The sequence below is a fragment of the Mobula birostris genome, chromosome 4 (assembly GCF_030028105.1).
Source record: "Mobula birostris isolate sMobBir1 chromosome 4, sMobBir1.hap1, whole genome shotgun sequence".
Lineage (NCBI taxonomy): Eukaryota > Metazoa > Chordata > Chondrichthyes > Myliobatiformes > Myliobatidae > Mobula > Mobula birostris.
This window is the reverse complement of record NC_092373.1, coordinates 87553421-87578805: the sequence shown is the minus strand read 5'-3', so window position 1 is coordinate 87578805 and position 25385 is coordinate 87553421. Positions and strand designations below refer to the sequence as shown.

Here is a 25385-nt window from a genome sequence, read left to right as displayed (position 1 = left end):
CTGAAGAGACTTGGCCCGAAATGTCCACTCTGCTCTTCTCCATAGATGCTGCCTGGCTTGCAGAGTTCCTTCAGCATTTTGTGTGTGTGTGACATATACAGGTTTCCCCCGTCATCCAAAGGTAGAGCGTTCCTATGAAACGGTTCCTAAGCCAGAATGTCGTAAAGTGAAGAAACAATTACCATTCATCTATATGGGAAAATTTTGTGAGTGTTCGCAGACCCAAAAAATTACCTACCAAATCATGACAAATAACACATAAAACATAAAATAACAGTAACATATAGTAAAAGCAGGAATAATATGATAAATACACAGCCTATATAAAGTAGAAATACTTTTCTACAATCATTGCCGCACTGTCCACCGTAGTGAAAATCTCACGCAAGTGCTCTCAGCAAAAACACTCTCTCCAGTAACCTTTAAGCTATGAAGCTGCCAAATCATACCAAATAACACATAAAAATACACAGCCTATATAAAGTAGAAATAATGTATGTACAGTGTAGTATCACTTACCGGAATCGGGAAGACAGCGCCGAGCACACTGATAATGGTGTGTTAGGCTGAGTCGTCTGAGGTTGGGGTAGTGCAGTGGTCCCCAACCTCCAGGCTGCCGACCGATACCGATCCGTGAAGCATACAGTGGTAGCCGGCGACCGCCTCTGCTCTGGGCCAACATTTACGTGCTGGGTGGCACCTAATTAATTAGCTTGTTTATTTCAGCTTTTTCTTAAAGATGTGGTGGGTGCATCCCGGCTACCGCTGCATGCTTCGTGGATCAGTATCGGTCTGCGGCCCGGTGGTTGGGGTGGTGGGACACTGGGGTGTCATCTCATCGTCATCTGTTTCCATCAGGGCAGGCATGTCATCTTTTTCTATGTCTGCCTGCCTTGATGTCGAAGGTCGAGGTTCATCGTCTGCTGTGGCTGATGTAGAAGGCTTGAGAAACGACAGTGTGCTTGACTGCTTAGCCTCGTGCATTTTTCTATCATACAGTTCTTTGTAAGCACACAAACCATCCTGCAAATATGCCTTAAACCAATGTACCCTTTAAAAATTAAAGTCGTACTTTATCATTGCATCGAAAATCTCACGCAGTTGCTTCACATTCAGTTCCTGGATGACTTCACTTTCGGTCTGTTCACTACTGCATTCGGTTTCGATTGTTATCCTTTCCTCTTCCAATTGCATCAGCTCTTCATCTATCAGTTCTTGGTCATGCGATGCCAAAACCTCTTCAACATCATCTTCGTCAACTTCCACAAGCCAAACTCACTTTGTCCTTACTTCGTTCACCACGATCGATACGCTTAATTATGTCTAGTTTTATGCTAAGTATAACACCTTTATGAGCTCTTTTAGGCTTTTCCGATACCTTAGAACTCATCTTGCTAACGGATGCTCAAAATAAATCGGATAAAGCACAAATGCTCACAGGCATGTGTTTAAGCAATGCCGGCTAGAATGCAGTTCCGGGGGAGGAGCTTGGCTGCTCAGGGCACGCGATGCCTTTTTTCGCGCGCTGCCTTTTTTCGTAACAGTGAAAACACCTTCTGTTAGCAAAAACAGCTAACTAATATAGGTCTTGCGTAACAGCGAGGTTTCGTAAAGCGAACGTTCGAAAAGCGGGGGATACATGTAAGTACTTTGATCATGAATTTACTCAGTTTTGGTCACCATACTATAGGAAAGATGCCATTAAGCTAGAAATGCAGAAAAAAACTACAACAATGTTGCCAGGACTCAAGGGACTGAACTATCGGTAGGAGCTGAACAGGCTAGTATTGTATTCAGTGGTGTGTAGGAAGATGTGGGGTGATCTCATAAAGATGAATAATATCAAGAGGGGCATAGATAGGGTGAACTTACACAGTCTTTTGACCAGAGTTGGGTACTAAAGAATGAGAGGGCACAGGTTTAAGATGAGAGGGGAGAGATTTAATAGGATATATGGACTGAGCTGCCAGTGATATCTCGGTCCAGCTATTTAGTGATGCAGTTATGGAAGGGATCGAGGCCCGTGGGATCAGAGGTACAAGATGTGGAGCCAGGGCAAAGGAAGAGCATAGGAGAGATTTAAAAGGATATATGGACTGAGCCGAAGTGATTAGAGACATGTACATTAACAACATTTAAATTGAACTTGGACAGGCACATGAATAGAAAGGTTTTGAGGGATATAGGTCAAATGCCAATTCTAGGGCACAGTAAACATCATTGCTTGGACAGATGGGTAACAACATGAGTATTAGACCAAATACACTGATGGATCAGCTCTGTGCTGGTTGTCGAGCACTGGCCAACTCCCCCTTTGACAACCATTACCTGGTGAGCCTGCCTCTCGCCTTCAGATGACTGAAGACTCTGCTCCAAAGTGGCCACCCGCTCAGCTAGGCCCTTCTTCTCTCTCTCTGTGCGTTTATTGATCTCTTCTTGTAGCGCCAGTGCAGTCTGAGCATTGTTCAACCGTCCATCCAATCCACGCTTCCCTTTGAAACAAAGTAAAGAAATTGAGAATCTGGAAGTTCAGAGGCAAAGTGCCAAGATACAAGTCTCCTGCCATCCAACTGTTCCACTTCAGATATCTACCACAGAAGTGATGGACTAAGGGATGAAGGTCGTTAAACATCTCCATCCCATTCCATGATTGAATTAAGCCATCACTCTTCCTTGGCCCCGGCTCCACATACTGTACCTCTGAGCCCACGGGCCTTGATCCCTTCCATATCTGCATCACTAAATAGCTGGACCGAGAGTAATTTTCAAACCTTGCGACCAGCGTCAGAAAGCACTAGTAAAATGTCAGGATTAATATGGACGGGTTCCCACTGGTCAGCATGGGTACGATGGGTCACATGGTCTTTCTCCATGTTGTGTGACGGTGTCAATGAAAACAAGAATGCTGGATCATGTTAATAAGAAAAAGATAAGGAATGACATTGGTTCGAAAGGTCAGGATGATGGAGATAAGTGAGAACAAGAAACACTGATGGAAGCAGCTAATAAACACCAGAAGCTCTCTTCAAGAGAAGCTCCTGGGAGAGGTACAGGAGACTAATATTTATAGAGGTAGCTAAATCAAACTGCTTGTTAGAAAAACAAATTCATAAAATGTATTTGGTACATTTTATTAAACACTAGATCATGGAGGAAATGAAAGGGCAAGTTATTTCATATCCCACTGTGAGCAATGAGACAGGGTTAGTTACTCATATGGTAAGGGATCCCAAAAGGGAAAGTGATCACAATTTTATATAGTTTTGAATTGTTTGAGGATAATACTTCACATCTTTCCAGCATTTTCTGCTTTTATTTTAGATTCTCAGAATCTGTAGTTACTTTTATTTTCATTTAGGACAAACACACATATGAGAAATAAATTCATCAATAGAGAAGAGATCCTTCTCCAGGTAACTGAAGATGTTAAGGATATTATTAAATTAAAAGAAAGATTACAATGGTTCCAGTAAGTGTAGGGATATTTTTTAGAAACCATCAAACATGAGAAAAAAGAATGATACACAGGGATGGGATAAATAAGAGTAAGTTGCTGATTGTGGACTTCATAAAAGGGAGGATGAGGGAACACACACCAGTTCTCATCAAGGGATTAGAAGTGGAAAGGGTGAGAAATTTCAAGATCCTGGTGTGAACATCTCTGAGGATTTATCCTGGGCCCAGCATATCAATGCAGTTATGAAGAAGGCACGGCAGCGACTATATTTCATTTTGAGGAGATTTGGTATGTCTGCAAAGACACTACCAATTTCTACCAATGTGCCATGGAGAGCTTTCTAACTGGCTGTATCCTCGTCTGGTATGAGGGTGGGGGGGGGGCACTGCAAGGAATGGAAGTAAGCTGCAGAGAGCTGTGAACGTAAGTCAGCTCCATCATGACCTCCCTAGCATCCAGGACATCTTCAAGGAGCCATGCCTCAAATAGGCAGCATCCATCATTAAGGATCCCATCACCCAGGATATGCCTTCTTCTCATTGCTACCATCAGGAAGGAGGTACAGGAGCGTAGAGGCACACACACAATGATTCTTCCCTCTGCCATCTAATTTCTGAATGGATAATGAACCCATGAACATTACCTCACTACTTTTTTATTTTTATTTTTGCACTACTTATTTTATATATAAATATATATACATACACACACACACACACACACACACACACACACACACACACACACACACACACTTAGTGTAATTCAAAGTTTTCTCTACGATTATTAATTGCATTGTACTGCTGCTGCAACAACTGTGGAAAAAGAACGTCAAAGTAAAAATGAGACCATTAATAGTTGAGGAAGTAAAAACTGAAAACAGGAATGAGAATGGCACAAGATGCCAATGGTTCATGTTAGTCTACCCTGTAGAACTAGTAGAAAACTAATAATTTAACAAGAGTAAGGGGCTTGATACCAGTAAAGAGTATGTAGCAGAGAAATTAATGATCCAATGACCAACATGCTAAGGTCATAAGAAGGACAACAAATGAGATAACAAAAGTGATTGCTTTAAAGGTAATCATTGAAAAAATCTGTAAAGATTCCTGTGGGCTGGAGAACAGGAAACATTGTCACTTTCAAGAATGGGTAGAGAGAGGTTAGGCAACCACAGACCAGTCATCTCACATCAACCTTTGTGCTGCTCGCTACAAAACAGGTACTAACAAGGCACAACTAAAGTGAATTAATTAGACAATAGTTTCATTAAAGGGAAACCATGTTTGCCAAAACCGATTGGGTTTCGTTTTATGATATAATTAGCAGGATAACATTGAATGAGAAATCTCTAGATTTTCATGTTTGATAAATAACAGTGGGATTGGCAATAATGTACTAGTATGGTTAAGAATCAGAAATCAGAATCACACATGTAATGCTCTGTAAGGTTTCACTGCTAAGGTAATGGTTTCTCTGTAGCAGCAGTGTTTGTGCTATAACTAGAGATAACAGGGGCTTTGGAATGTACACCATCCAATGAGAGGCATGTTGTTTCTTCTTGTGTGTCCAAGAGAAGGTACTTGCGGGCTTTTTGTTGGTGAGAGATGAAGGGAGAAGACGCATGTGGAGAGAGTTGGTAGACCACAGGATGGAGTGGACTTGGAGCAAGGGTCCATCAGTTGACAACGCTCAGAAGAGGTCGATGGGAACGAATGGATAAACAACCATGTTGTGCACATCAGACTGTTTCATTAAAATGGACCCTTTTTCTTTACTAGTCCTATAGTCAGATTAAGAAATATAAAGCTCAGTTGTTTAATTGTATATGGTGTCTGTCTGATATTTTGCGGTACAGACTTGTAACTGGGCAACACATCACGCAGCATCCACACAAACAAGATTTTTCAGTTTGGCTGGGCTGGAGGCAGTTTTCCCCTAGACAACGCATGCTGGCCAAACCTGAGGGTTACAATTGTGGGGGCTCGTCCGGGATTGATTTCATTGGATGTTGTGTGATTGCCCTGAGCATTGAACCAGTGGGTTGTGTGCTGGTATGGATGCTGCTGGGGTGGAGAGGTGGTAACTAATGTGTGCGTGTTGAGTGGAGTGGAATTTCATACTCCAGATGAATTGTTAATTCGACCTTTGAGTACTGTTAAAGCTGTTGGCAAAGCCACGATTGCAGGGTGGAGGTTTGATAAAATGGCGGGCACAGACCTTGTTTTAGTTCAGACTAGTGCTGACGTAACAGTGGTGGAACTGCCCCCTGCTATTGGTGCCCTAGGTGAGGTGGGGCCATGGCCTGCCCATACTGTCAGCGGGGAGGAGAGTGTGGCGGAGCGAGCCAAATCACAAGTTGAGCTTCCCGTAGCTGGTGGCGGAGACTTCAAAGACAGGGTTCTATAATTTCTGAGGAGTGAGGGGAAGGAGTGGTTGGATTAGGAATGTCTAATTAGTCCTTGTCCCCCAGGGGAGAGTGAGAGTTCTGAGTTGGCATCAGCCCTTACCTCTCTGGCAAATAAGTGGTCCAGTGCACAGGTAGAGGGGTCCCCACCGGAAGCTAAGAATATTCTCTGAGAGGGAAGAGGAGTATGAGACTTGGGCAGAGCAGACCTCTCAGTTGCTCGATGAGTGGCAGTGCTCTGATGACGTAAAGTGACAGAGATTGGTTGAGAGTTTGAGGGGTTTGGCCGCTGACATGGAGGGAGCTGTGAAAACACAGCAACCCCGAGTCAACACTGCCGACTATCTGGGTGCATTAGAGAGCACTGTTGGCATGGCAGGAAGCCCAATGAAGCTCATGGCGGTGTTTCAGAACATGCAGCAGGAGGAATGCAGAGAAGCTTTCTGCTTACATTATTCAGCTAGAGAGGCAGCTAAATTGCTTGCAGCGCAGAGGGGTCATTCAGGGAGCTGAGATGGATCAGTTAAGAATGGACCAGATAGCAACGGGTGCCCAGTTCCAGGACCTAATTTCTTGGGGTCTCCAACTGTCTTGTAAGACGTGCTCCACTTCCTCTTCTGTTGAGCTGATCAGAGAGTTATGGGAGGAGGAGAACATGTTGGAGGTGTGGGAGGGCTCTATCAGCAGGGTACAGTCCTTGGTAGTAGCCCCTTGTGTTGAAGTGACCACTGCTAGCCCAACCCAGGGGATGGTAAAGGAGATTGTGGCAGAGTTGAGAACCGAGATGTCCCGAGTGTTAAAAGTGGGTGTGGATCCCCCCGTATGATAGGACTGATAGTGAGGGGATCCCTTAAGGGGATTGACTACACAGAGGGCTGCAGATGGCCGGGGTTCCACGAGAAGGGCCAGTATTGTCTGTTATACCGTGATGAAGAAGGAACCTAACACTGCAAGAGCGTGAACGGTGGGAAGCCCCTCGGAGAGTGAGCCCCTGGGTACCTAAGCAGAGAGAGCCATTGGGAAAACTTAGAAGAGACCCAGTGAGGGAATGGCCTGGTGTCTCTGGGGGAACACGTTCCCAGCAATATACCAAGGAACCCCCGAAAGTGAAAGACCCCATTCCTGAAGGCTTAGTGGGACCATGCTCCAGTGTGTTGCTACGAATAGAGGGTATTTATGCTAAAGCCATACTCGACACCGGGTCACAGGTCACGTTGTACCATTCGTTTTACAACCGGTATCTGAAGCATTTACCATTGACACCATTCAGTGTACTGGAGATCTGGGGTCTTAGTGCTGGTGATTATCCATACAATGGATACTTGTTAGTGAAGTTGGAGTTCTTGGAGGCCGATGTGGGAGTGTCTGAGGTCCTTGATACGTTGGTGCTGGTTTGTCCGGACCCTGTTGAGAAGGGTGGCTTTTCAATTCTGGTGGGGATCATCACCCCTCCTCTGAGGAGGCTCCTGGGGGCCTGCAAGGAGAAGGCTGTCAAGAGCTTTCTGGGAACATTGTCCGTGCACCCGATGTTTCGAGCTGCTTTTGAGGAAGTACGTGGCTGCATTGGGCCCGATACCAAATTTAGACGAGGGACTGCATGGTTCACCCAGTCGAAGCCAATTGTGTTATGGCCCAGGGAAGTAGTGAGAGCGATGGGGACTCCTAAATTTCCCGGAGTGCCTGAGGGCGAGGCCCTCTTAGTGGATGCACTGGAAGACCACGAGGGGGAGTCGGGATTTCTGGCTGGGGTACTGGTGAGGCCCAAAATACAGAAACCCTCGGTCGTACAGGCTGGCAGGATGGCAGTGATCGTCAGGAACACTACGAAGAGGGAGGTCACCTTCAAGCGGGGGATGCCCCTGGCGCATTTGTTCCCGGTGACGGTAATGTCCAGTGTCCTTGTGAGACAAGCCGGGGAGAAACTATTGGACAAAAGGAGGAAGTTGCCCGCTGAGTCGTTCAGCCTTGGCGACACTCCAGTTCCTGTGGGTGGGAAGAGGAGATTGGTAGAGAAGATGTTGAAGCTGGTAGGTGTCTTTACCACTGACGAGTTTGATGTGGGTTGTTCCAAGAGCATTTGTCACACTTTCTGTGTGACCGAGGACACCCCGTTTAGAAAGAGGTTGCGGATACTGGCCCCTGCAGGGGTGGAAGACGTTCGGCAACATTTGTGTTAGTTGAAGGAAGCTGAGATCATCACGGAGGCCCAAAGCCCCTATGTGTCCCCAGTAGCAGTGGCCACAAAGAAGAATGGGAAGGTATGGATGTGTGTGGACTATAGGATTCTGAACAGACGCACCATCCCTGAACAGTATACGGCCCTGAGGATTGAAGGCCCGCTGGCCTGCCTGAGTGGTGTGAAGTGGTTCAGTGTGCTGGACTTGAGGAGTGAATATTACCAGATCCCCATGAGTGAGGCCGATAAAGAGAAAACAGCATTTACAAACTGTCCTCTGGGATTTTTTCAGGGGTTGCCTCAGGGCATCTCGGGAGCCCCCGCAAATTTCCAACAGGTCATGGAGAATATGGTGTGAGATATGAACTTGCTTGAGGTATTGGTGTATCTGAATGACCTCATAGTGTTTGGGTCCACTTTGGAAGAACATGAAGCGAGGCTACTGAAGGAGCTAGGTTGCCTGAAAGATGAAGGGTTAAAACTTTCCCTGGACAAGTGCTAATGTCTGTTGGCTATATTGGGCACCTAGTCTCACGGAGGAATAGCTACAGATCTGGCTAAGATAGAGGCGGTGACCACCTGGCCAAGACCCCAGACTGTGAGCTCTCTGCGCTCATTCCTCGGGTTCTGTGGTTACTATCGGCACTTTGTGAAGGCCTACGCAAAAGTGAGTCACCCATTGAATCAGGTTCTGCATGGTTACCCTCCCTTAGTGAAGAAAGGGTAGGGGAGAAAAGGGAAAAAAGGGAGGGTGTAGAGTCTCTTAGCCTGTCGGAGCCCTTTGGACTGAGGTGGGATGCAAAATGTGAAGAGGCCTTTCAGTCACTGAAGGAGCTGCTGACCCAGCCGCCAGTGCTGGCTTTTGCTGACCCCCGATTGCCGTATGTACTGCACAAGGATGCTGGCCAAGAGGGCTTAGGAGGTGTCCTGTATCAGGATCAGGGCTCTGGGTTGAGACCTGTTGCATTTGTCAGCCAGAGTCTGTTGCCCTCTGAGAAAAACTATCCCACACACAAAATGGAGTTTCTAGCTTTGAAATGGGCAGTGGGGGATAAGCTGAGTGACTACCTCTGTGGGGCCAAGTTTGAGGTGAGGGCAGACAACAATCCACTAACTTATATCCTGACCTTGGCAAAACTGGATGCCACTGGTTGGCAGCACTGTCTGCCTATGGTTTCAGCCTGAGGTACTGGCTGGGAAGCAGTTGATGCTGATGCTTTGTCCCAATGGGCAGTTGAGGGGCTGAACAGGGACAAGGAGTGGGAGAGATTTCCTGCCTTGGGGGTGAAGCCCATGTGTCAGTTTGTCATCACTGTGAAGGTAGAGGGAAAGCAGGGGCAGTGGATCAATTGGGAGCTTCTGATGACGCCATTCCACAAGTTTACTGTAACCTGACTATTCTGAAGACCAACCAGTTACTGGAATTGAGACCAGGAAACCTCAGCAAGATGACCCGGGCATTGGTAAGAATTGGTTAGTGGTCGAAAAGGGAGACATGGCTCAGACGGAGAAGATGAAACACATGGTGGTACCTCCATTACTGAGAGAATGGCATCAGTTTGAGTTGAGGAAACAGATCCTATACCGGGTCATGTCACCTCTAGACTTACCCCAGCTGGCTCTGCCGGAGAAGTATCGGAGGATTGCATTGAAGTCACTTCAGATGATTCTGGACATTTGGGGGTTGAAGAGACCTATGGGTTGCGCAGAGACCAGTTTTACTGGCCCCAAATGAAGCTGGAGGTCAAAAAATACTGGAAGTCGTGTATTCAATGCATGCAGTGGAAGGCGCTGCCTACGCGGGCAGCTCCCTTGACCCATTTGCAGCGTGTGGGGCTCCTGGACCTGGTGTGTTTGGACTTCCTGTCAATAGAACCTAATGCCAACAACACGGTGAATGTCTTAGTCATCATGGATCACTGTAGCAGATATGCGCAGGCTTCTCCTAACAAGGACCAGAGGGTGTCCACGGTGGTCAAAGTGTTGTGGGAGAAGTATTTTGTTTATTATGGCCTTCCCCAGCAGATGCATAGTGATCAGGGATGGAATTTTGAGAACAGGTTCATCCATGAGTTACTGGGCATGCTTGGAGTCGAGAAGTCGAGGACCATGCCCTGTCATCTGCAGGGTCATCCCCAGCCAGAGAGGTTTAATCGGACCTTGCTAGACATGCTTGGGACCTTAGAGATCAGCAAGAAGAGCAGGTGGAGTCAACATATTGGACATCTAGTCCACAGTTACAACTGTACCCAAAATGAAGCTACCGGGTACTCGCCATACTATCTGATGTTTGGGCGCGAGGCGAGGCTGCTCATTGACCTTTGCTTTGGGACTGATGAGGGTGACTTGCCACCGAAGACTTATCTGAAGTACATGTCTGATATGATAAGGGAACTGAAAAGGGCTTATGTATTAGTTGGGGTCGTGGCTGCCAAACAGAATCAAGGAAATAAGAGGAGGCATGATCAAAAGGGAGGTTCTGCCAACTCCTGCCGGGAGACCGAATCCTCATAAGGAACTTGGGGCTACCTGGGAAGCATAAGCTGGTTGATCACTGGGCGGCTATGCCCTATGTAGTGGAGAGCCAGATGGCAAACCTGCTAGCTTTCCAAGTGAAACCAGAGGATGGAAATGGGCCTGTCAAGTTTCTCCATCAGAACCACTTTCTGCCTCTGGGACAAGAGGTGCAGGTAGACCCGAAGCCCGACTTGGAGCCTAAACCTAGTAAGAGGACACTGTGGAGATGCGGGACTATTGCAGGGTCAACAGCAGGAGAGGTTAAGCTGGCCCCCACCCTTGAGAGGGATATTGATTCGGAGGATGAGGACCTGGATGTGTAATATATGCTACCTTTTGCTAAATCTCCATTGATTAAGGAAGAGACTCCCAGACCTTCTCCCACTGAGTCAGGTGAAATTGGGGGCAGGGTGCTATCTGTGGACAGCCTAGGTTACAGTGTGAACCTGCAAGGGATGAAGCGGGGCTTGGGTCTGAGTTGCAGGTGAGCATGAGTGATAGGTCAAGGGAGACCTCACCAGGTAGACCATAAGTATCCCCAGTCATGTCAGAACCTGAAGAATTAGGTGAGGGGGAATGGAGGTCTCGGAGAATTAGACCACTGGATAGGCTGGCCTATGTCACTGCCTTTTACATCTGGGTCGGACTTTGTGCTTTGCAGAAGGGTTGGCAAATTATCTCAACATCATGAGGACATGACGAAAGTTGGTGGGGGGAAAGTGTAACGTTCTGTAAGGTTTCACTGCTAATGTAATGGTTTCTCTGTAATGTTTCATTGCTAATGTAATAGTTTCTCTGTAATGTTTCACCGCTAATGTAATAGTTTCTCTGTAATGTTTCACTGCTAATGGACGGAAACGTGAGCTTCAACGTGCACATTAGACTGTTACATTAAGATGGGCCCTTTTTCTTTTTATTTTCTTTATTAACCCTATAATCAGGTTAAGAATTATAAAGCTCAATTGTTTAATTGCATATGGTGTACTGTCTGATAGTTTGTGGTACGGATCTGTAACTGGGCAGCAAATTATGCGGCATCCACACAAATGAGATTTCTCACTCTGGCTGGGCCAGAGGCTGTCTTCCCTTAGACAACGCATGCTGGCTGAACCTAAGGGTTACACACAAAAATACGTCTTTTTAAGCTTGGCAGACAAATATTTTTGTAGTACGCATGGATCAGTAGAATGCCCAACTGTAATGACAGATGAAAGGGCAGTGTAATTTATCCAGGTTTGCAAATGAGTAGCTACAAGTTAAATGAACAGCACAAAGATAACAAATTGAGTGTGATATGGAAAAGATGTTATTTAGCTTGGGTCAGAAGAATTAAAAACATAATACTTATTAAATGACAAATAAAAAGAAAGTGTTGGTTCACAGAAGGGGTCAGATGTAATGTGCAGTGGTACACAAAATGCTGCAAGTTAATGTGGAAGTAAAACGAGTGATACATATGGCAAGCAGCATGTTGGCCTTTGTTAGAACTGGCGTATTGTGTTTTGTTTCATTTGTGTTGGAATACAGAGATTCAGATTCAGATTTATTCATCATGTGTACATCGAAACATGCAAGGAAATGCAATGTTTGTGTTAACAGCCAACACAACACACATTCTGGTGCCAACAAAGTAAGGATATTTCACTGTAATTGTACACATATTTGAGTACTGGAGGCCATTTTGATGGTCTCTATGGAATATACCCTTAGGATGATGCAATGCAGATTCACTGGGTTAATTTATGGGATGCTGCTGTACAGAGGACTAGTCAATACTCCTAGGAATTTAAAGAGAGGAAAGATAACTCTTGTGGAAGCACATGTGTTTCTGGAAAGGAAAAAAATAGGGGAAGTAGGAAACTTCTCTGCTCTGAACAAGGATCATTTGGAGTTCTGTCCCCTTGACTCAGAGCTCTGGGGTGGTTTGTTTCAGAATTCTCAAGGAATTCACTGGTGCAACTGAGGACTTTAAAGTGTACATATACACACAAACACACACACACACACACACACACACACACACACACACACCAACAACAACAACAAAGTTCTGACAGAGGATTAAAGATCTGAAATGTTTCTCTCTCCACAGGTATTACCTGAATTGCTGTGTGTTTCCAGAACTTTCGGATTTCAAGGTTTTGAGCTTCTGTTTGTCTGGAACAAGAATTCTAGCATCCCATTCTTATGCTTTACATTGTCACTCTAGTGGTGATCAAGCTAATTTAGTACAGTCCATGTAACCAATCCTGTTTATTACGATGGTAATGTGATGTTTAAGTTAGTAAACTAGTCACCCAAAAGTCTAGAATGATAATCCAGCGATCCGAGTTCGAATCCCACTATGACAAATGTAAAATTTAAATGAGTTAAACGATTGGGCAGCTGTAAACTGGAATGTTGTAAACACCCAACTAGTTCAGCATAGAAAATTACCCATTCTTAACTAGTCTGGCTGCATGTGATCATTTAAGATAGTGGTCCCCAACCACTGGGCTGCGAGCATGTGTTATCAGGCCGCGTGGCAATGATATGATTTGGCAATATGAAATGATATGAGTCAGCTGCACCTTTCCTCATTCCCTGTCATGTACTGTTGAACTTGAACACCGCCCCCCCGGTCAGCTGGTCCGCAAAAATATCGTCAATATTAAACCGCGGTGCGCAAAAGGTTGGGGACCCCTGATCTAAGACATCAGGCCACCCACCTTCCTCTGCCTCAGTCAGGGATTTCTGGAGCTGCTGAACGTGTCCATTCATCCGGTCTCGCTCGGTTTCTATTTGTGACAGCTTCTGAGTCAGTTTTACCAGCTGAGTATGAGCCTCATCCTAAATGAGGAAGCAAACAACAAGCCTTAAAGGTTGTCTTGACTGTCCATGAAGGCATGTACAGTCTGCCAGTACAAAGATAAGTAAGTTACGAAACCATTACGGATGTTCTTCAGCGAAGAATATTTGATTTGCTTGTCTGATCCTGCCCATATGGGATTGCTCCACATGAAATTGCTTCAGAATTCACTCCTTTACAAGTATAAGGAAGAAGGCCATTTGACCCAAGTGTCCATGCCAGCCCCTTCTCTTTATTTTTCTGCATCCATGCACTTTATTCACTTTCAGGCCCAGCAATTCTCTTTTGAAGTTTTTCACCATTATCCGCATATGACCAGGTAAATTATAGAGCCCATTTTAATCTACCAATGTGTTACACCAATGCAAGTGTCTGTCTTTATTTTTTGAAATTTAATGACCACTTCTCAATTTCCATTATGAATTTTCTCTGAAGGTTTCCTGTGTTAAGTGCATTATCCACATGGACCTTGCTGCACTGGGATCATTTGTGCGTCGCATATAAAGTACAGATCAATTTATTCCTCATAGAGTTCTGAGATACCTCACCTTTTGCCTTTGTGCGCCACGAAGTTCCTGCAGGAAGTCTTGCAGTGCACCTTTAACCACTTCTGGGTTGACGTCCGCCGCGCACTGCCTGCCTCGGACGGGTAACATTGAGCGGTAAGGCGAGCCGGAATGGCTGTGACTGGGGGATCCTGCTTGTGGGACTGGGCTGTACCGTTCATCAGTGGAGGCAATGAAGGTGTTGTCAAATCCTGGGGTTTCAGGACACAGAGTTCAATTCATCACAGAAATGAAAACGGAATAGCTTCAGCACAGAAAGGGGCCAAATGGCCAGTTGAATGTACACCACCTCCATGTACAAAATGAGTCCTCTTCCACCTCCACACCCTCTCCCCACTGACCTGCAAATTCTTGTTTTATTAAACAATTTACAGTTGTCCTTTGAATATGGCAATTGAATACCGTAAGTACCTCCATAACTTCAGCAAATGAATTGTAGACCTTGCCTCTTGTTGTGTAAAAATCAATTTCCTCCCATTACTTTTCATTTACTTGCCAATGGCTAGTCCAGATAAAGGGTCTCATCCCAAAGCATGAACTGTTCATCTCCCTCCACCTGCTGAGTTCTCCTAGTGCTTTATGTATTGCTCCAGATTCTGTCTTCTGCAACCCAATATCCTGTGCCTAAAGCTAAACAGCCTAACCTTAGTAACTGGCTTTATCCTCACATTCCGTTTTGAACAACGGTGGAACATTTGTTATAATTTAGTCCTCAGGCACCACCACGAAATCTATAGGCATTTAAAACTGGATGGACAAGATGGCTGGATCCATGCAGGCTGCCTCGTGCTCCTGGTGGTAGGCACTGTGATTCCACACACACCATTTCTCCTCCCCTCCTGACTACTCTCCCCTTTTGTTTACTCAACCCCACAGTCAGATAATTTACTAGGAACGGCATAAAACACTCAGAAATCCAAACAGCATCAATAGATAAAAGAGATGTACTGTACAGTTAAAAAAAATCCTTAAGTGAGGCTAAACTATTTTAGACATTTTCTGCTACCAGCACGGTTTAAAACTATCTCCTACTGACAGGGGAAGATAATCTCTAAGGTCTGATTTTAGATGAAGATACACAATGCAAGAATCCTCTCTACTGTTTCGAGGTTGCCAATTCATTTATGTTTTTCTATGTGATTAAACACCGTCAGCTTTTATTTTAATGAGCTGTTTTTGATCTGGATTAGGTCACTTCCTGTGCAGCCAGGAAATAATAAGTCGAGAAACACATTGACTGGCAGTAGGCTACAGGCTTATGTTAGGAGCGAACAACGGTTCTATCCAAAGCTATCCTGTTGTTTCCCCAGCAGAAGCATTGCTTGTAAGCTGATGTTATATGGCTTAGAAGTTGAGCTAAAGGTATCAATAAGATTTTGCTGAAATAGAATGTTATTTTGAGTTTATTAGACACTGATCTAGATGCTAATGGTTTACATATTATTTACCTGGAGTATCTACCTGTTGGAATCTTATAATAGTTACCTGCGGAAACTAAACTAAGTTCTTACTTATGTCTGTATATTTACTTGTGTGACTAGAAAAATGTGATAATTGCACTCTATTTTGTTGCTTTTCAATTTCACTCCTTATTCACTATCTCCCACCATTGAGTCTGCAATAAAAGCAAGGAGCTAGGAGGCTGCACCCCAACTCTCAGGTCATTTTTGAATGGAGTTTGGCTGACTGTCTGGTTGATGTTACAGTGCCTCGGTGAGGGCAGTGCAGTCATTGAATCTTACAAGATAGAAGAGGACTCTCTGGCCCACTCATGTCCGTGCTAACCTTTGTGTTTTCCAAGACTAGTCCCATATTCCTATTCAAGTGTCAGCCCAACTGCCTTTTAAATGTGATGGTTCAATTTGTCTCCACATCTCCTCTGGCAGTGAGTGCCCGATATCAGCTGCTCCCTTAACAGTCTTAAAGCTCCTCCCTCTGCCATTAAAGCAATCCACTGTTCTTTTTGATACTCCTACCAATGGAGAAAGAACTTCTACAATGGGAGAAAGAAATAAAATAGAGCAGATGTGTTTAAAAGTAAGTGTGAGCAGCTTGTGAATAGTGATCACAATGAAGATCAAATTTGGAAAAGTGATATACAGAAACTGGAAATTTAATTTGTATAGGATGAACTTAGAAAGATAACAGGTTAGAGATATGACAGTGCTGATCTATCAAATCAAATGAGGCAGAGGTTATCAATCAGTGTTCAAAAACAATGAAATCTTGGTACAGTAATAAGCAAACTTACAAACAGCAGCAATAGTTTATGTGAACTGAAGTGTACTCTGTTTGATTTGGTACCTTTGGTGGGAGAGAGAGGTCTCTGCGGTGATGGACTACGGCCAGACCGTCCAATTCCCAAGGTTCTCCTCAGTGTAGAGTGCAAGCTATCTAACTGGACCTCGACATCCCTCTTGGCAGCCTCCACTTTAGACAGCTCCGCTTCAAGACCAGTGACACGGCCTTCCATGGCACAAATCTTCAGCATCAGCTCATCTGCTTCCTCCTGGGCTTGCTGCAGCTTCTTTTCCAGGCTGTGTTTGTTGTCTAGGAACTTCTTCTCATTCAACTGGAAGTTCTCCAACTGTTCAAGAAGTTCTTTCTCACGTCCATGGAACTTACTTTCCATATCTACTATCTTCTTTTGGAGAACAGCAATCTGCAAAAAGTAAGCAGGACTTATCACTGTCAGTCATAATTCAGGTGAATGGTGGTGAGGCACACTGTTTATCCATGTGGTTACCAGGAATGATTTAAGTAAATTTGCTTCGGGTCTTAATCTGAGGATTTTAATCTTTACGTTGATTGAAACAATCTGAAGATCAATATTCACTGGATGACTGTGGAAATATGTATTGAACTTTATATTTTTTGTAACCACTTGAAGCAATAAAATGGAGTAGAGAATCCCAGAATGCTAAGCTAATATTTTGCAATATATGTACATGGCTACAAGAAATATGCTTACTAAGTGAATACATGAATGCCAGCACCCATTGTAATGAACATCGTGCAAGAGTAAGGAAGCAGCAGAGATGAGTCTGCCACAAATGGCAGACCACAACGAATGTATTGAAAGGACTGAGCTTACTGAAAATAGTAAGCTTGTCTCCCTTTCATGTATAAAAAGAATGCTTTGTAAATGATGTATTGGAGGTCTCCTACCATCCTTGATGGGAGTGGAGCTGAGCTTTCCCCTTGCAACTAATAAGTAATAAAGGTGTGTGATAAAAATCCACTCAGTGTTGGCGTTATGTTTTTTGTACGACTTGGCGGAGAGTTACTCGACAACTGCCTTCAATATCTTGGCGTGGGAGTAAACCAAGAAAGTGTTGATATTGATTTGTTACCCCAAAAGCAAAGACTTTTCGGTCCACTACTCTGCTGTAATTATGCAATGGTTCCAATGCCAAGTGCATTGACACAGAGACTGAGTAAAACTGTCCACAGTACACAATTTTTGAAAAAGCTGTGAATGAAATATGTATAATAGTTTGCCATCTACAAGCCAATACAACCTCTACCATTGTTAAAAAACATGACTCCGCAAAATCTTACCTCCTATGTAACCACATCCTCTAATTTAATTAATGCACACGTAGACTGGGGAAATCAAATTAATACCAACGATGCAGAGGATGAATTGCTGAAATGCATACAAGATGTATTTCTAGATCAGTATGTTGAAGAATTAGCTGGGGACACAGGAAATTTTAGATCTAGCTCTGTGCAAGGGTTAATTAATAAGCTTATTAAGGGGCTTCTAAGGAGTGATGATAATGGGATGCTATGTTGTTGTAGTGAATTCTGAAATCATAATTTCCATTCTAAACTAACTATGAAGAGATGAGGTGTAAGTTGTTTTGGAAAGCTAGAGGAACTATATTGATAGTGAGCATACAATAGGAAGCATTTAAAAATATAATCCATGATTTAAAAATTTAATTCAGATTTTATGATGTGTTCTATTTCCAGTACTAGTTTTTGATTACTCTTTTTTTGTCACAGCTATTGGGCAAGTTTTGAATCGAGCAGCTTGAAGATAATGAACACTACACGGAACTGTATTGAAATATGCTCTTCATGTTTTGTATTCTGTGTTTGTCAATAATTTTTGTTGCTGTTTGCATGATTTTTTTGCACGTGGGTGGTGGTGGGGGTTTGATGTTTTACTTTAATTGAGTTGGCTCCATGATTCTTCTTTGTTTTGTGACTGTCTATGGGGAAGATGAATTTCAGCGTTGTAAACTGTATGCATGTTTTGAGAATAAATCTAATTTGAACTTTGAAAACAAATATACAAATATACAGATAAAGTGGTGCAATCATGAATTGCAACAGAATTTAAACAGAGTACAGTAGATTCCAGTTAATTGAGACATATCAGAACCGATACATTTTGGCTCAATTAAGTGGCTGCCTCAATTAGCTGAAGTTTTATGAAAATAGCTAAAAATGTATTAAAAAGACAAACTGCCATTTAACTGACCAACAAATTGAGTATTTACATGTAAAAAACAGAACAAATTAGAACATTATCGATACTACAGTACTATAAAACTATGTATTAATTCCTAATAGTTATCAATGGAGTAATTAACCCAGTATATGCTGTTGTGTCTTTTGAATGACCGTAAATGAACAAAATCAGTGCAGATACCTTGTGTAGATAATACACTGTGTTCAGACAATCCTTTCAATGATTGATTCCTCCAAATCTTCATTTTCATTGCAACATTCAAGATGATTGTTGATACCTTAAAATTCTTTGTAGTGCCTAACTTATTGAACTAATGAAACAGTTTCATTTTCACTTCAGGCTGCTTCTGGCATCTGCAAGATCGAATGCTTGAAAATGCAGTGAGCAGAATTGCCTCACTGCTTATCTCTCAGCAACTATCAGAAACAAAAATCACTACTTTTTGAACACAAACACACACAACTGGTGCAATTTAAAAACTGTCTGCTCTGAGCACCATGTAGTATCTAACAGCCATGCAAGTGCACACGACTGACACTAATTAGAAACTGTTCGGCAACAGAGCCCTGCTCCAATTAAGCACATAGTGTACCAACTAAATGAAGGAAACCCCACCTATTTTCTCCAATTTAATTTTTTTTCTTTAAGCGTTGGCCCAAATAAGTGGTTCACCCAATCGATCAATGGCACAATTAACCAGAAACCATTGTATTAAAATTAAGGAAACAAATTTAAAAAGTTTTGAGAAAAAGCAGACAGCATGAGGATTGGGAATATTTTAGAACTCATCTTAGGCTGGCTAAGAATTTGATAAAGGGAAGGCTGGATATTGAGCAACCTAATGAGAAAGAGGAGAACACGCTGCGGGAGATTCTACATGTAAAAAGAAAAAGACTAGTGAAGGCAAAGGGCAATAGCAAGGGCCATAGACAGGCATGGGAGAATTTAAATAGGGAAGATTGAAGGGAGGGAAAGAACATCGACTCAGACCATGAGAGGCCTGCGTCAGGCATTTTCATGCCTTACAAGGTGCAGATTGGAAGTCTGTGTGGGGCGCCACTCCTCGCACAGACTAGAGCAATGTGTGATTAAGTGCCTTGCTCAAGGGCACAAATATGCTGCCACAGCTGAGGCTCGAACTAGCGACCTTGAGATAACTAGACGAACACCTTAACCACTTAGCCACGGAATATTGAAATGGCTGTGTAATTACCTATACTTTGTGTTGACCCTCACAGAAGAAAGCAAAAAAACTGCCATAATACTGGACAGCTCAATGTGAATGAGAAACTAAAGAAGATTTGCTACAGCTTGATGACTGATAAATCCCGAGAGCCCGGTGGTTTACATTCTAGAATTTTTTAAGCATTAGCTATGGAGACAATGGATGCTCTGGTTATAATCTTCCAAAGTTTATGGATTTTGGATAGTTTTTTTTGCAGATTGGTCAGTAAATATGATCCAAGTTATCTAGGGAGGAAGGATGAGAGAGAACAGAGAACTGCTAACCTTTTAGCCAGAAATTAGGAGTTTGTACATTCTCCCTGTGACCATGTGGGTTTCCTCTCACAGTCCAAAGATGTACTGCTTGGTAGGCTACTTGGTCGTTATAAATTGTTCCATGATTAGGCTAGGATTGGATCGGGGGACTGCTGTCGGCGTGGCTCAAAGGGCCAGAAGGGCTATTTGTCAAAACTGGAAGTTGGAAAAACATTGGAATCTATTATAAAGGATTTGTTACCATTTAAAAATATAATGTGATTGAGTAGAATCAACATGTGTATGAAAAGAAAATCATGTTCAATTAATTTTGGAGTTCTTTGAGGATGGTGTGGATGAGGGTGAGCACTGCATATGGTACATTTAGATTTTTGGATAAAGAGACTGGGTAAAAATGAACAGAGAACATAGTTTTTTTGCACAGAGGTTTGCAAAACAGAACATTACAACTAATGGAATAGAAGTAGCATACCAAAAGTAGACTCACAGTTCAAAAGAGTATTACACACTGCTTTGTTGCATCCATTTGTATGAACAGATGTTTATCATAGTCATTATTGACATAAATGTGAATATAGGCAGCATGATTAATAAGTTTGCAGATGGCATGAAAATCATAAATATTCTGAATAGGGAGAAGGGTAGTTTTAGGATACAAAGTGAAATTGATCAGCTGGTGAGTTGACCAGGGCAATGGCAAATGGAATTTAATCCTGATAAATGTTAGGTGATATATTTCTAGGTGGATGGGATGGGTGGGGGGAAGATCTTAATATGGGAAGGACATGTACCATGAATAGTTGGGCTCTAGAAAGAATTGAAGAACAAAGATACCTTGGTGTACATATCCAAAGATTAGTTAAGGCAGTAGCACCAACAGAGAGGAGGTGAAGAAGGCTTACAGGATGCTGGTTTTCATTAACCAGGGCACAGACTGGCAAAGGAAGGTGGTCTTAGTACAATTTTATAAAACTTTGAGAAATCAAATGTTCGCCTTTATTAGTCGAGGAATTGAGTTTGAGTTGGGAAGTTATGTTGCAGCTTTATAGACCTCCTGTTCTATAAGTGTGTTGGCGCATGGCCAAGTGTTTAAGGCATCGGTCTAGTGATCTGAAGGTCGCTAGTTTGAGCCTCAGCTGAGGCAGTATGTTGTGTCCTTGAGCAAGGCACTTAACCACACATTGCTCTGCGACGACACCGGTGCCAAGCTGTATCGGCCCTAGTGCCCTTCCCTTGGACAACATTGGTGGAGTGGAGAGGGAGGACTTGCAGCATGGGAAACTGTCGGTCTTCCATACAACCTTGCCCAGGGCTGCGCCCTGGAAACCCTCCAAGGCGGAAATCCATGGTCTCACGAGACTAACGGATGCCTATTATTATTATTATCTATAATGCAGCCGCATCAGGAGTATTCATCAGTTCTGTTCACCCATTGTAGGAATGACGTCAAGGCTTTGGAGAGAGTGAAGAGAGGTTTACCAGGATGCTGGTAAGAGGGCATGTATTATAAGGAGAGGTTGAACAAACTTGGGTTGTTTCCTCTAGAGTGGCAAAGACTTGGAGGTTCATAAGATAATGAGAGGCATAGATAGACAGCCAGTATCCTTTTCCCAGGGTTGAAATGTCTAATATTAGAGGGCATGCATTTAAGGTGAGAGCGGTTAAGTTCAAAGGAGATATTTAGTTTTTTCTTAACCATAGAATGTGCTGGGTGCCTGGAACATAAATCCTGGGAAAGTGGTGAAGTCAAATATGATAGAAGCATCCAAGTGGCTCTTAGAAAGTCCCATGAATGTACATAAATGAAAGGACATGGTCATTATGTAGGCAGAAGAGATTTATTTAGTTGGACATTGGATTACTAATTTAATTAACTCAGCACATCATTGTGCATCGATGGGTCAGTGCCTGTGTTGTACTATTCTATGTTCTACAATAAATAGCAAGAAACTTTTTCACAAAGCAAAGGTGTCTAATACTACAAGACATACTGTAGGTTCGAAGTGGGGCAGTAGAGGTTTAGAGGAGGTCTGAAGATGAATTGGTTGTACTATGAAGTCATTAGCTGAGCCAGGATGGAGACAGGTATTCTCCTGTTGATGCATAGGTGTAGAAAGCTAGAACCATGTGCTGCTGAATGGGATTGGTAGAGATCTGTACTTAGTGGTTGGAATGGACAGAGTGAACAGAAGCACCTGTTCCTGTGCGGTATAATTCGATGACAAGGCCTTCTGACTTCAGTTCGGGGGATAAGGTAGCTCTCAGTCTCAGTCAACAAGAGCTGTTCTTTCCCAATCCATCAGGAAAGCAAAATTAGATTAAATTATGAGGACACTCAGTCCTCGTTTATTGTCATTTAGAAATGCATGCATGCATTAAGAAATGACACAATGTTCCTCCGGAGTGATATCACAAAAAAAACAAGACAAACTAAAGACTAACACTGACAAGACCACATAATTATAACATATATTTACAACAGTGATAAAGAGCAGACCACGGGAACGGTAAAAAAAATCTCAAAGTTCCGATCAACTCCCGATAGTCCCCGATAGCAGGCAGTAGAAGAAAGAAACTCTCTCTGCCATAAGCCACCAGGCACCAACAACTGTCGATTCATTGGAAGCACCTGACCACAGCCGACACTGAGTGCGTCCGAAAACTTCGAACCTCCGACAAGCCCTTCGACACCCAGCGCCGAGCACCAAGCATCATCTCTACTGGACTACATACAGAAAAGCTACAGCCACTTCTGTAACACCAGGGACAGGCAGTATATGTAACAGGGATTCAGATGATAATGGACTATAAGTCTATCCTGTGCATCAATGACAGGGAGGCTCCTCTTCCTGCCAGGCCGAATGCCTTCTATGCACACTTTGATTCACTAAATGATGTGCTAGTGAGAGAGGCCCCCTTCCCCCCTCCAACTCCCTGGAGCAGACACTCAGTCTAGCCACAGCTGATGTGAGGAATACTTTAGGAATACCTTGTGTGGTCAACACAATACAAAGCTACAAGACCTGAAAGCATAACTGGCTGTGTGCTCAGAGACTGTGCAGCCCAGCTAGCAGATGTTCTCACTGACATCTTCAAAATCTTGGATCAGACCACCAGTCCCGCAGGCTACAACCCCACCACTATCATCCCAGTGCTCGTGCTCATAATGCCACCTGTATTCTGTCTCAATGACTAGCGCCCCATGGCACAGGCCTTAGTAATAATGATGTGCTTCAAGTAGCTGGTGATGACCTGCATTAAATCCAGCTTTCCCATCACAATGGACGTCTATTGGTTTGCATATCGTCCAGGTTGGTCCATCGGCAATGTCATAGCCTCTGCCATTCACACAGTTCCGTTCCAACTGGATACTGGTGTCACCGATGTCAGAACGCTGTTCATCTACTTTGGTTCTTCTTTCAATGCAATCCTTTCCCAGAAATTGGACCGCTACCAGTTTGGGTCTCAACGCCTCCCTCTGTAATTGTATGACTTCGTGATGAAAAGACCAGAGATGGTCCATACTGGCAGCGACATTTCTGGTTTAATCATGCTGGGTACCGCTGCTCCCCAGAGCTTCACGCTCATCCCGCTGTTGTTCACACTGCTAACGCATGACTGTACTGCCAAATCCAGTTCTAACCACATCAGTGTTCACTGGCAACACAACAGTGTCTGGCTTCATCAGCAACAATGATGGAACAGCACACAGGGAGGGGGTACAACAGCTTGTTTACTGGTGTAAACATAAAAACCTGCCCTTCCACCTGTCTTCATATCATCCGCAAACTTGGCTAGAAAATCATCAAACCCTTCATCTAAATCATTGACATATAATGTTAAGAGAAGTGGTCCCATTACCCCGACCCCTGCAGTAACTCATTAGTCGCCAGCAGCCAACCAGAAAGGAAATGATTGTGGACTTCAGGAAGGTGCAGGCTGACCTCTCCCTACGGCTTCTCTGTGGAGGCAGGAGCACCAGGTTCCTTTGTGACGACCTCACCTGGTACCTCAACACTATGTCTTCAGCCACGAAAGCATCCACTTCCTGAGGGGAGAGGCAAGTGAGCAACCCTCTGCCACTCCCCTCTCCCCCCAACGTTCTCACCACATTCTGCCAGAGCACCATTCAGATTTCATTGACCAGTTGCATCACTGTCTGGTATAGGAACTGCAATACATCAGATAGTGATAACTGCTGAAAGCATCATCAGGGTCTCCCCCACCCCTCCCCAATCCCCCACTCAGGACATATATCTGCCTCCAGCTTTGTCAAAGACCTCTCCCATCCCTTGCACAATCTTGTTGACCTCCTGCCATCAGGCAGAAGGTACCGCAGCATAAGAACCGGAACTGTCAGGCTGGGTAGCAGCTTCTTCCTCCAGGCTGTTACACTCCTTAACACTCTGCTGCCACCCAGTAGACCTACAACCTGCCTGAATGCCTTTGCGCCCTTCCACCCCCAGTCCCCAACTCGCAGACACGTGCACTCTGCACTGGTCGCTACTCATCTTTTATTGCTGCTGTTTTGCATATTTATATAACTGTTTGTTTTTTTTATTTTATAGTGATATGACATTATACTGACTTGCATAAGCATGCACCTCGCACTTACGTCAACCAGTCAATCTTCAGGCCATGCCACTCTGTGACTTGTGCTAATATTACTTTGTGACCATACGTGATGAATCGTAACTATATGTGCAGTGTGTGACTATACATATGTACGGTGCTTTGCACCTTGGCCCGAGAGGAACGATGCTTCACTGAGCTGTATACATTTGTATGCTTCAATGACAATAACCCTGAACCCAAACAGGGTTCCGTATATGAGGCTGCTAAACAAGATGGGAGCCCATGGCATTACAGGAAAGATTCCAGCGTGGACAGAAGATTGGCTGACTGGCAGGGAGAAAAGAGTGAGAATAAAAACAGCCTTTTCTGATTGGCTGCTGGTGACCAATGGTGTTCTGCAGGCATCGGTGATGGGACCATTTCCTTTCACATTATACGCCAAGGATTTGGATGACAGGATTGGTGATTTTCTAGACAGGTTTCCAGATGATGTGAAGACAAGCAGAGGGGCAGGTAGTGCTGAGGATGCAGAGTACTTAGACGGATGAGGAGAATGGGCAAAGTGGCAAATTGAATATAGTGTAGGGAAGTGTATGGTCATGTTCTTTGGTAGAATGAATAAAAGAGTAAACTTCTTTTCTAAACAGGAAGAAAATTCAGAAATTAGAGGTGCAAAAGGACTTGGAAGTCCTCGTGCAGGATTCCCTAACTTGCAGGTTGAGTCGATGGTGAGGAAGGCAATTGCAATGGTGGCATTCATTTTGGGAGGACTAGAATATAAAAGGAAGGATGTAATACCGAAGCTTTATAACGCATTGGTCAGATTGTGCTTGGAATATAGTAAGCAGTTTTGGGG

The 25385-nt window shown here is 43.8% G+C and overlaps 1 protein-coding gene across 1 annotated transcript in view; it reads right to left on the bottom strand.

Annotated features, from left to right (window-relative positions):
* Nucleotides 1-25385, bottom strand: part of LOC140196463 (uncharacterized) — a 388255-nt gene that overhangs the window by 83945 nt on the left and 278925 nt on the right. The window contains exons 27-30 of the mRNA XM_072255725.1: nucleotides 16276-16633; nucleotides 13954-14162; nucleotides 13266-13386; nucleotides 2329-2492 (exon numbers count right to left, since the gene is read on the bottom strand). Coding sequence (XP_072111826.1) covers nucleotides 2329-2492; nucleotides 13266-13386; nucleotides 13954-14162; nucleotides 16276-16633 — 852 coding nt within the window. The remainder of the gene's footprint in view (nucleotides 1-2328; nucleotides 2493-13265; nucleotides 13387-13953; nucleotides 14163-16275; nucleotides 16634-25385) is intronic.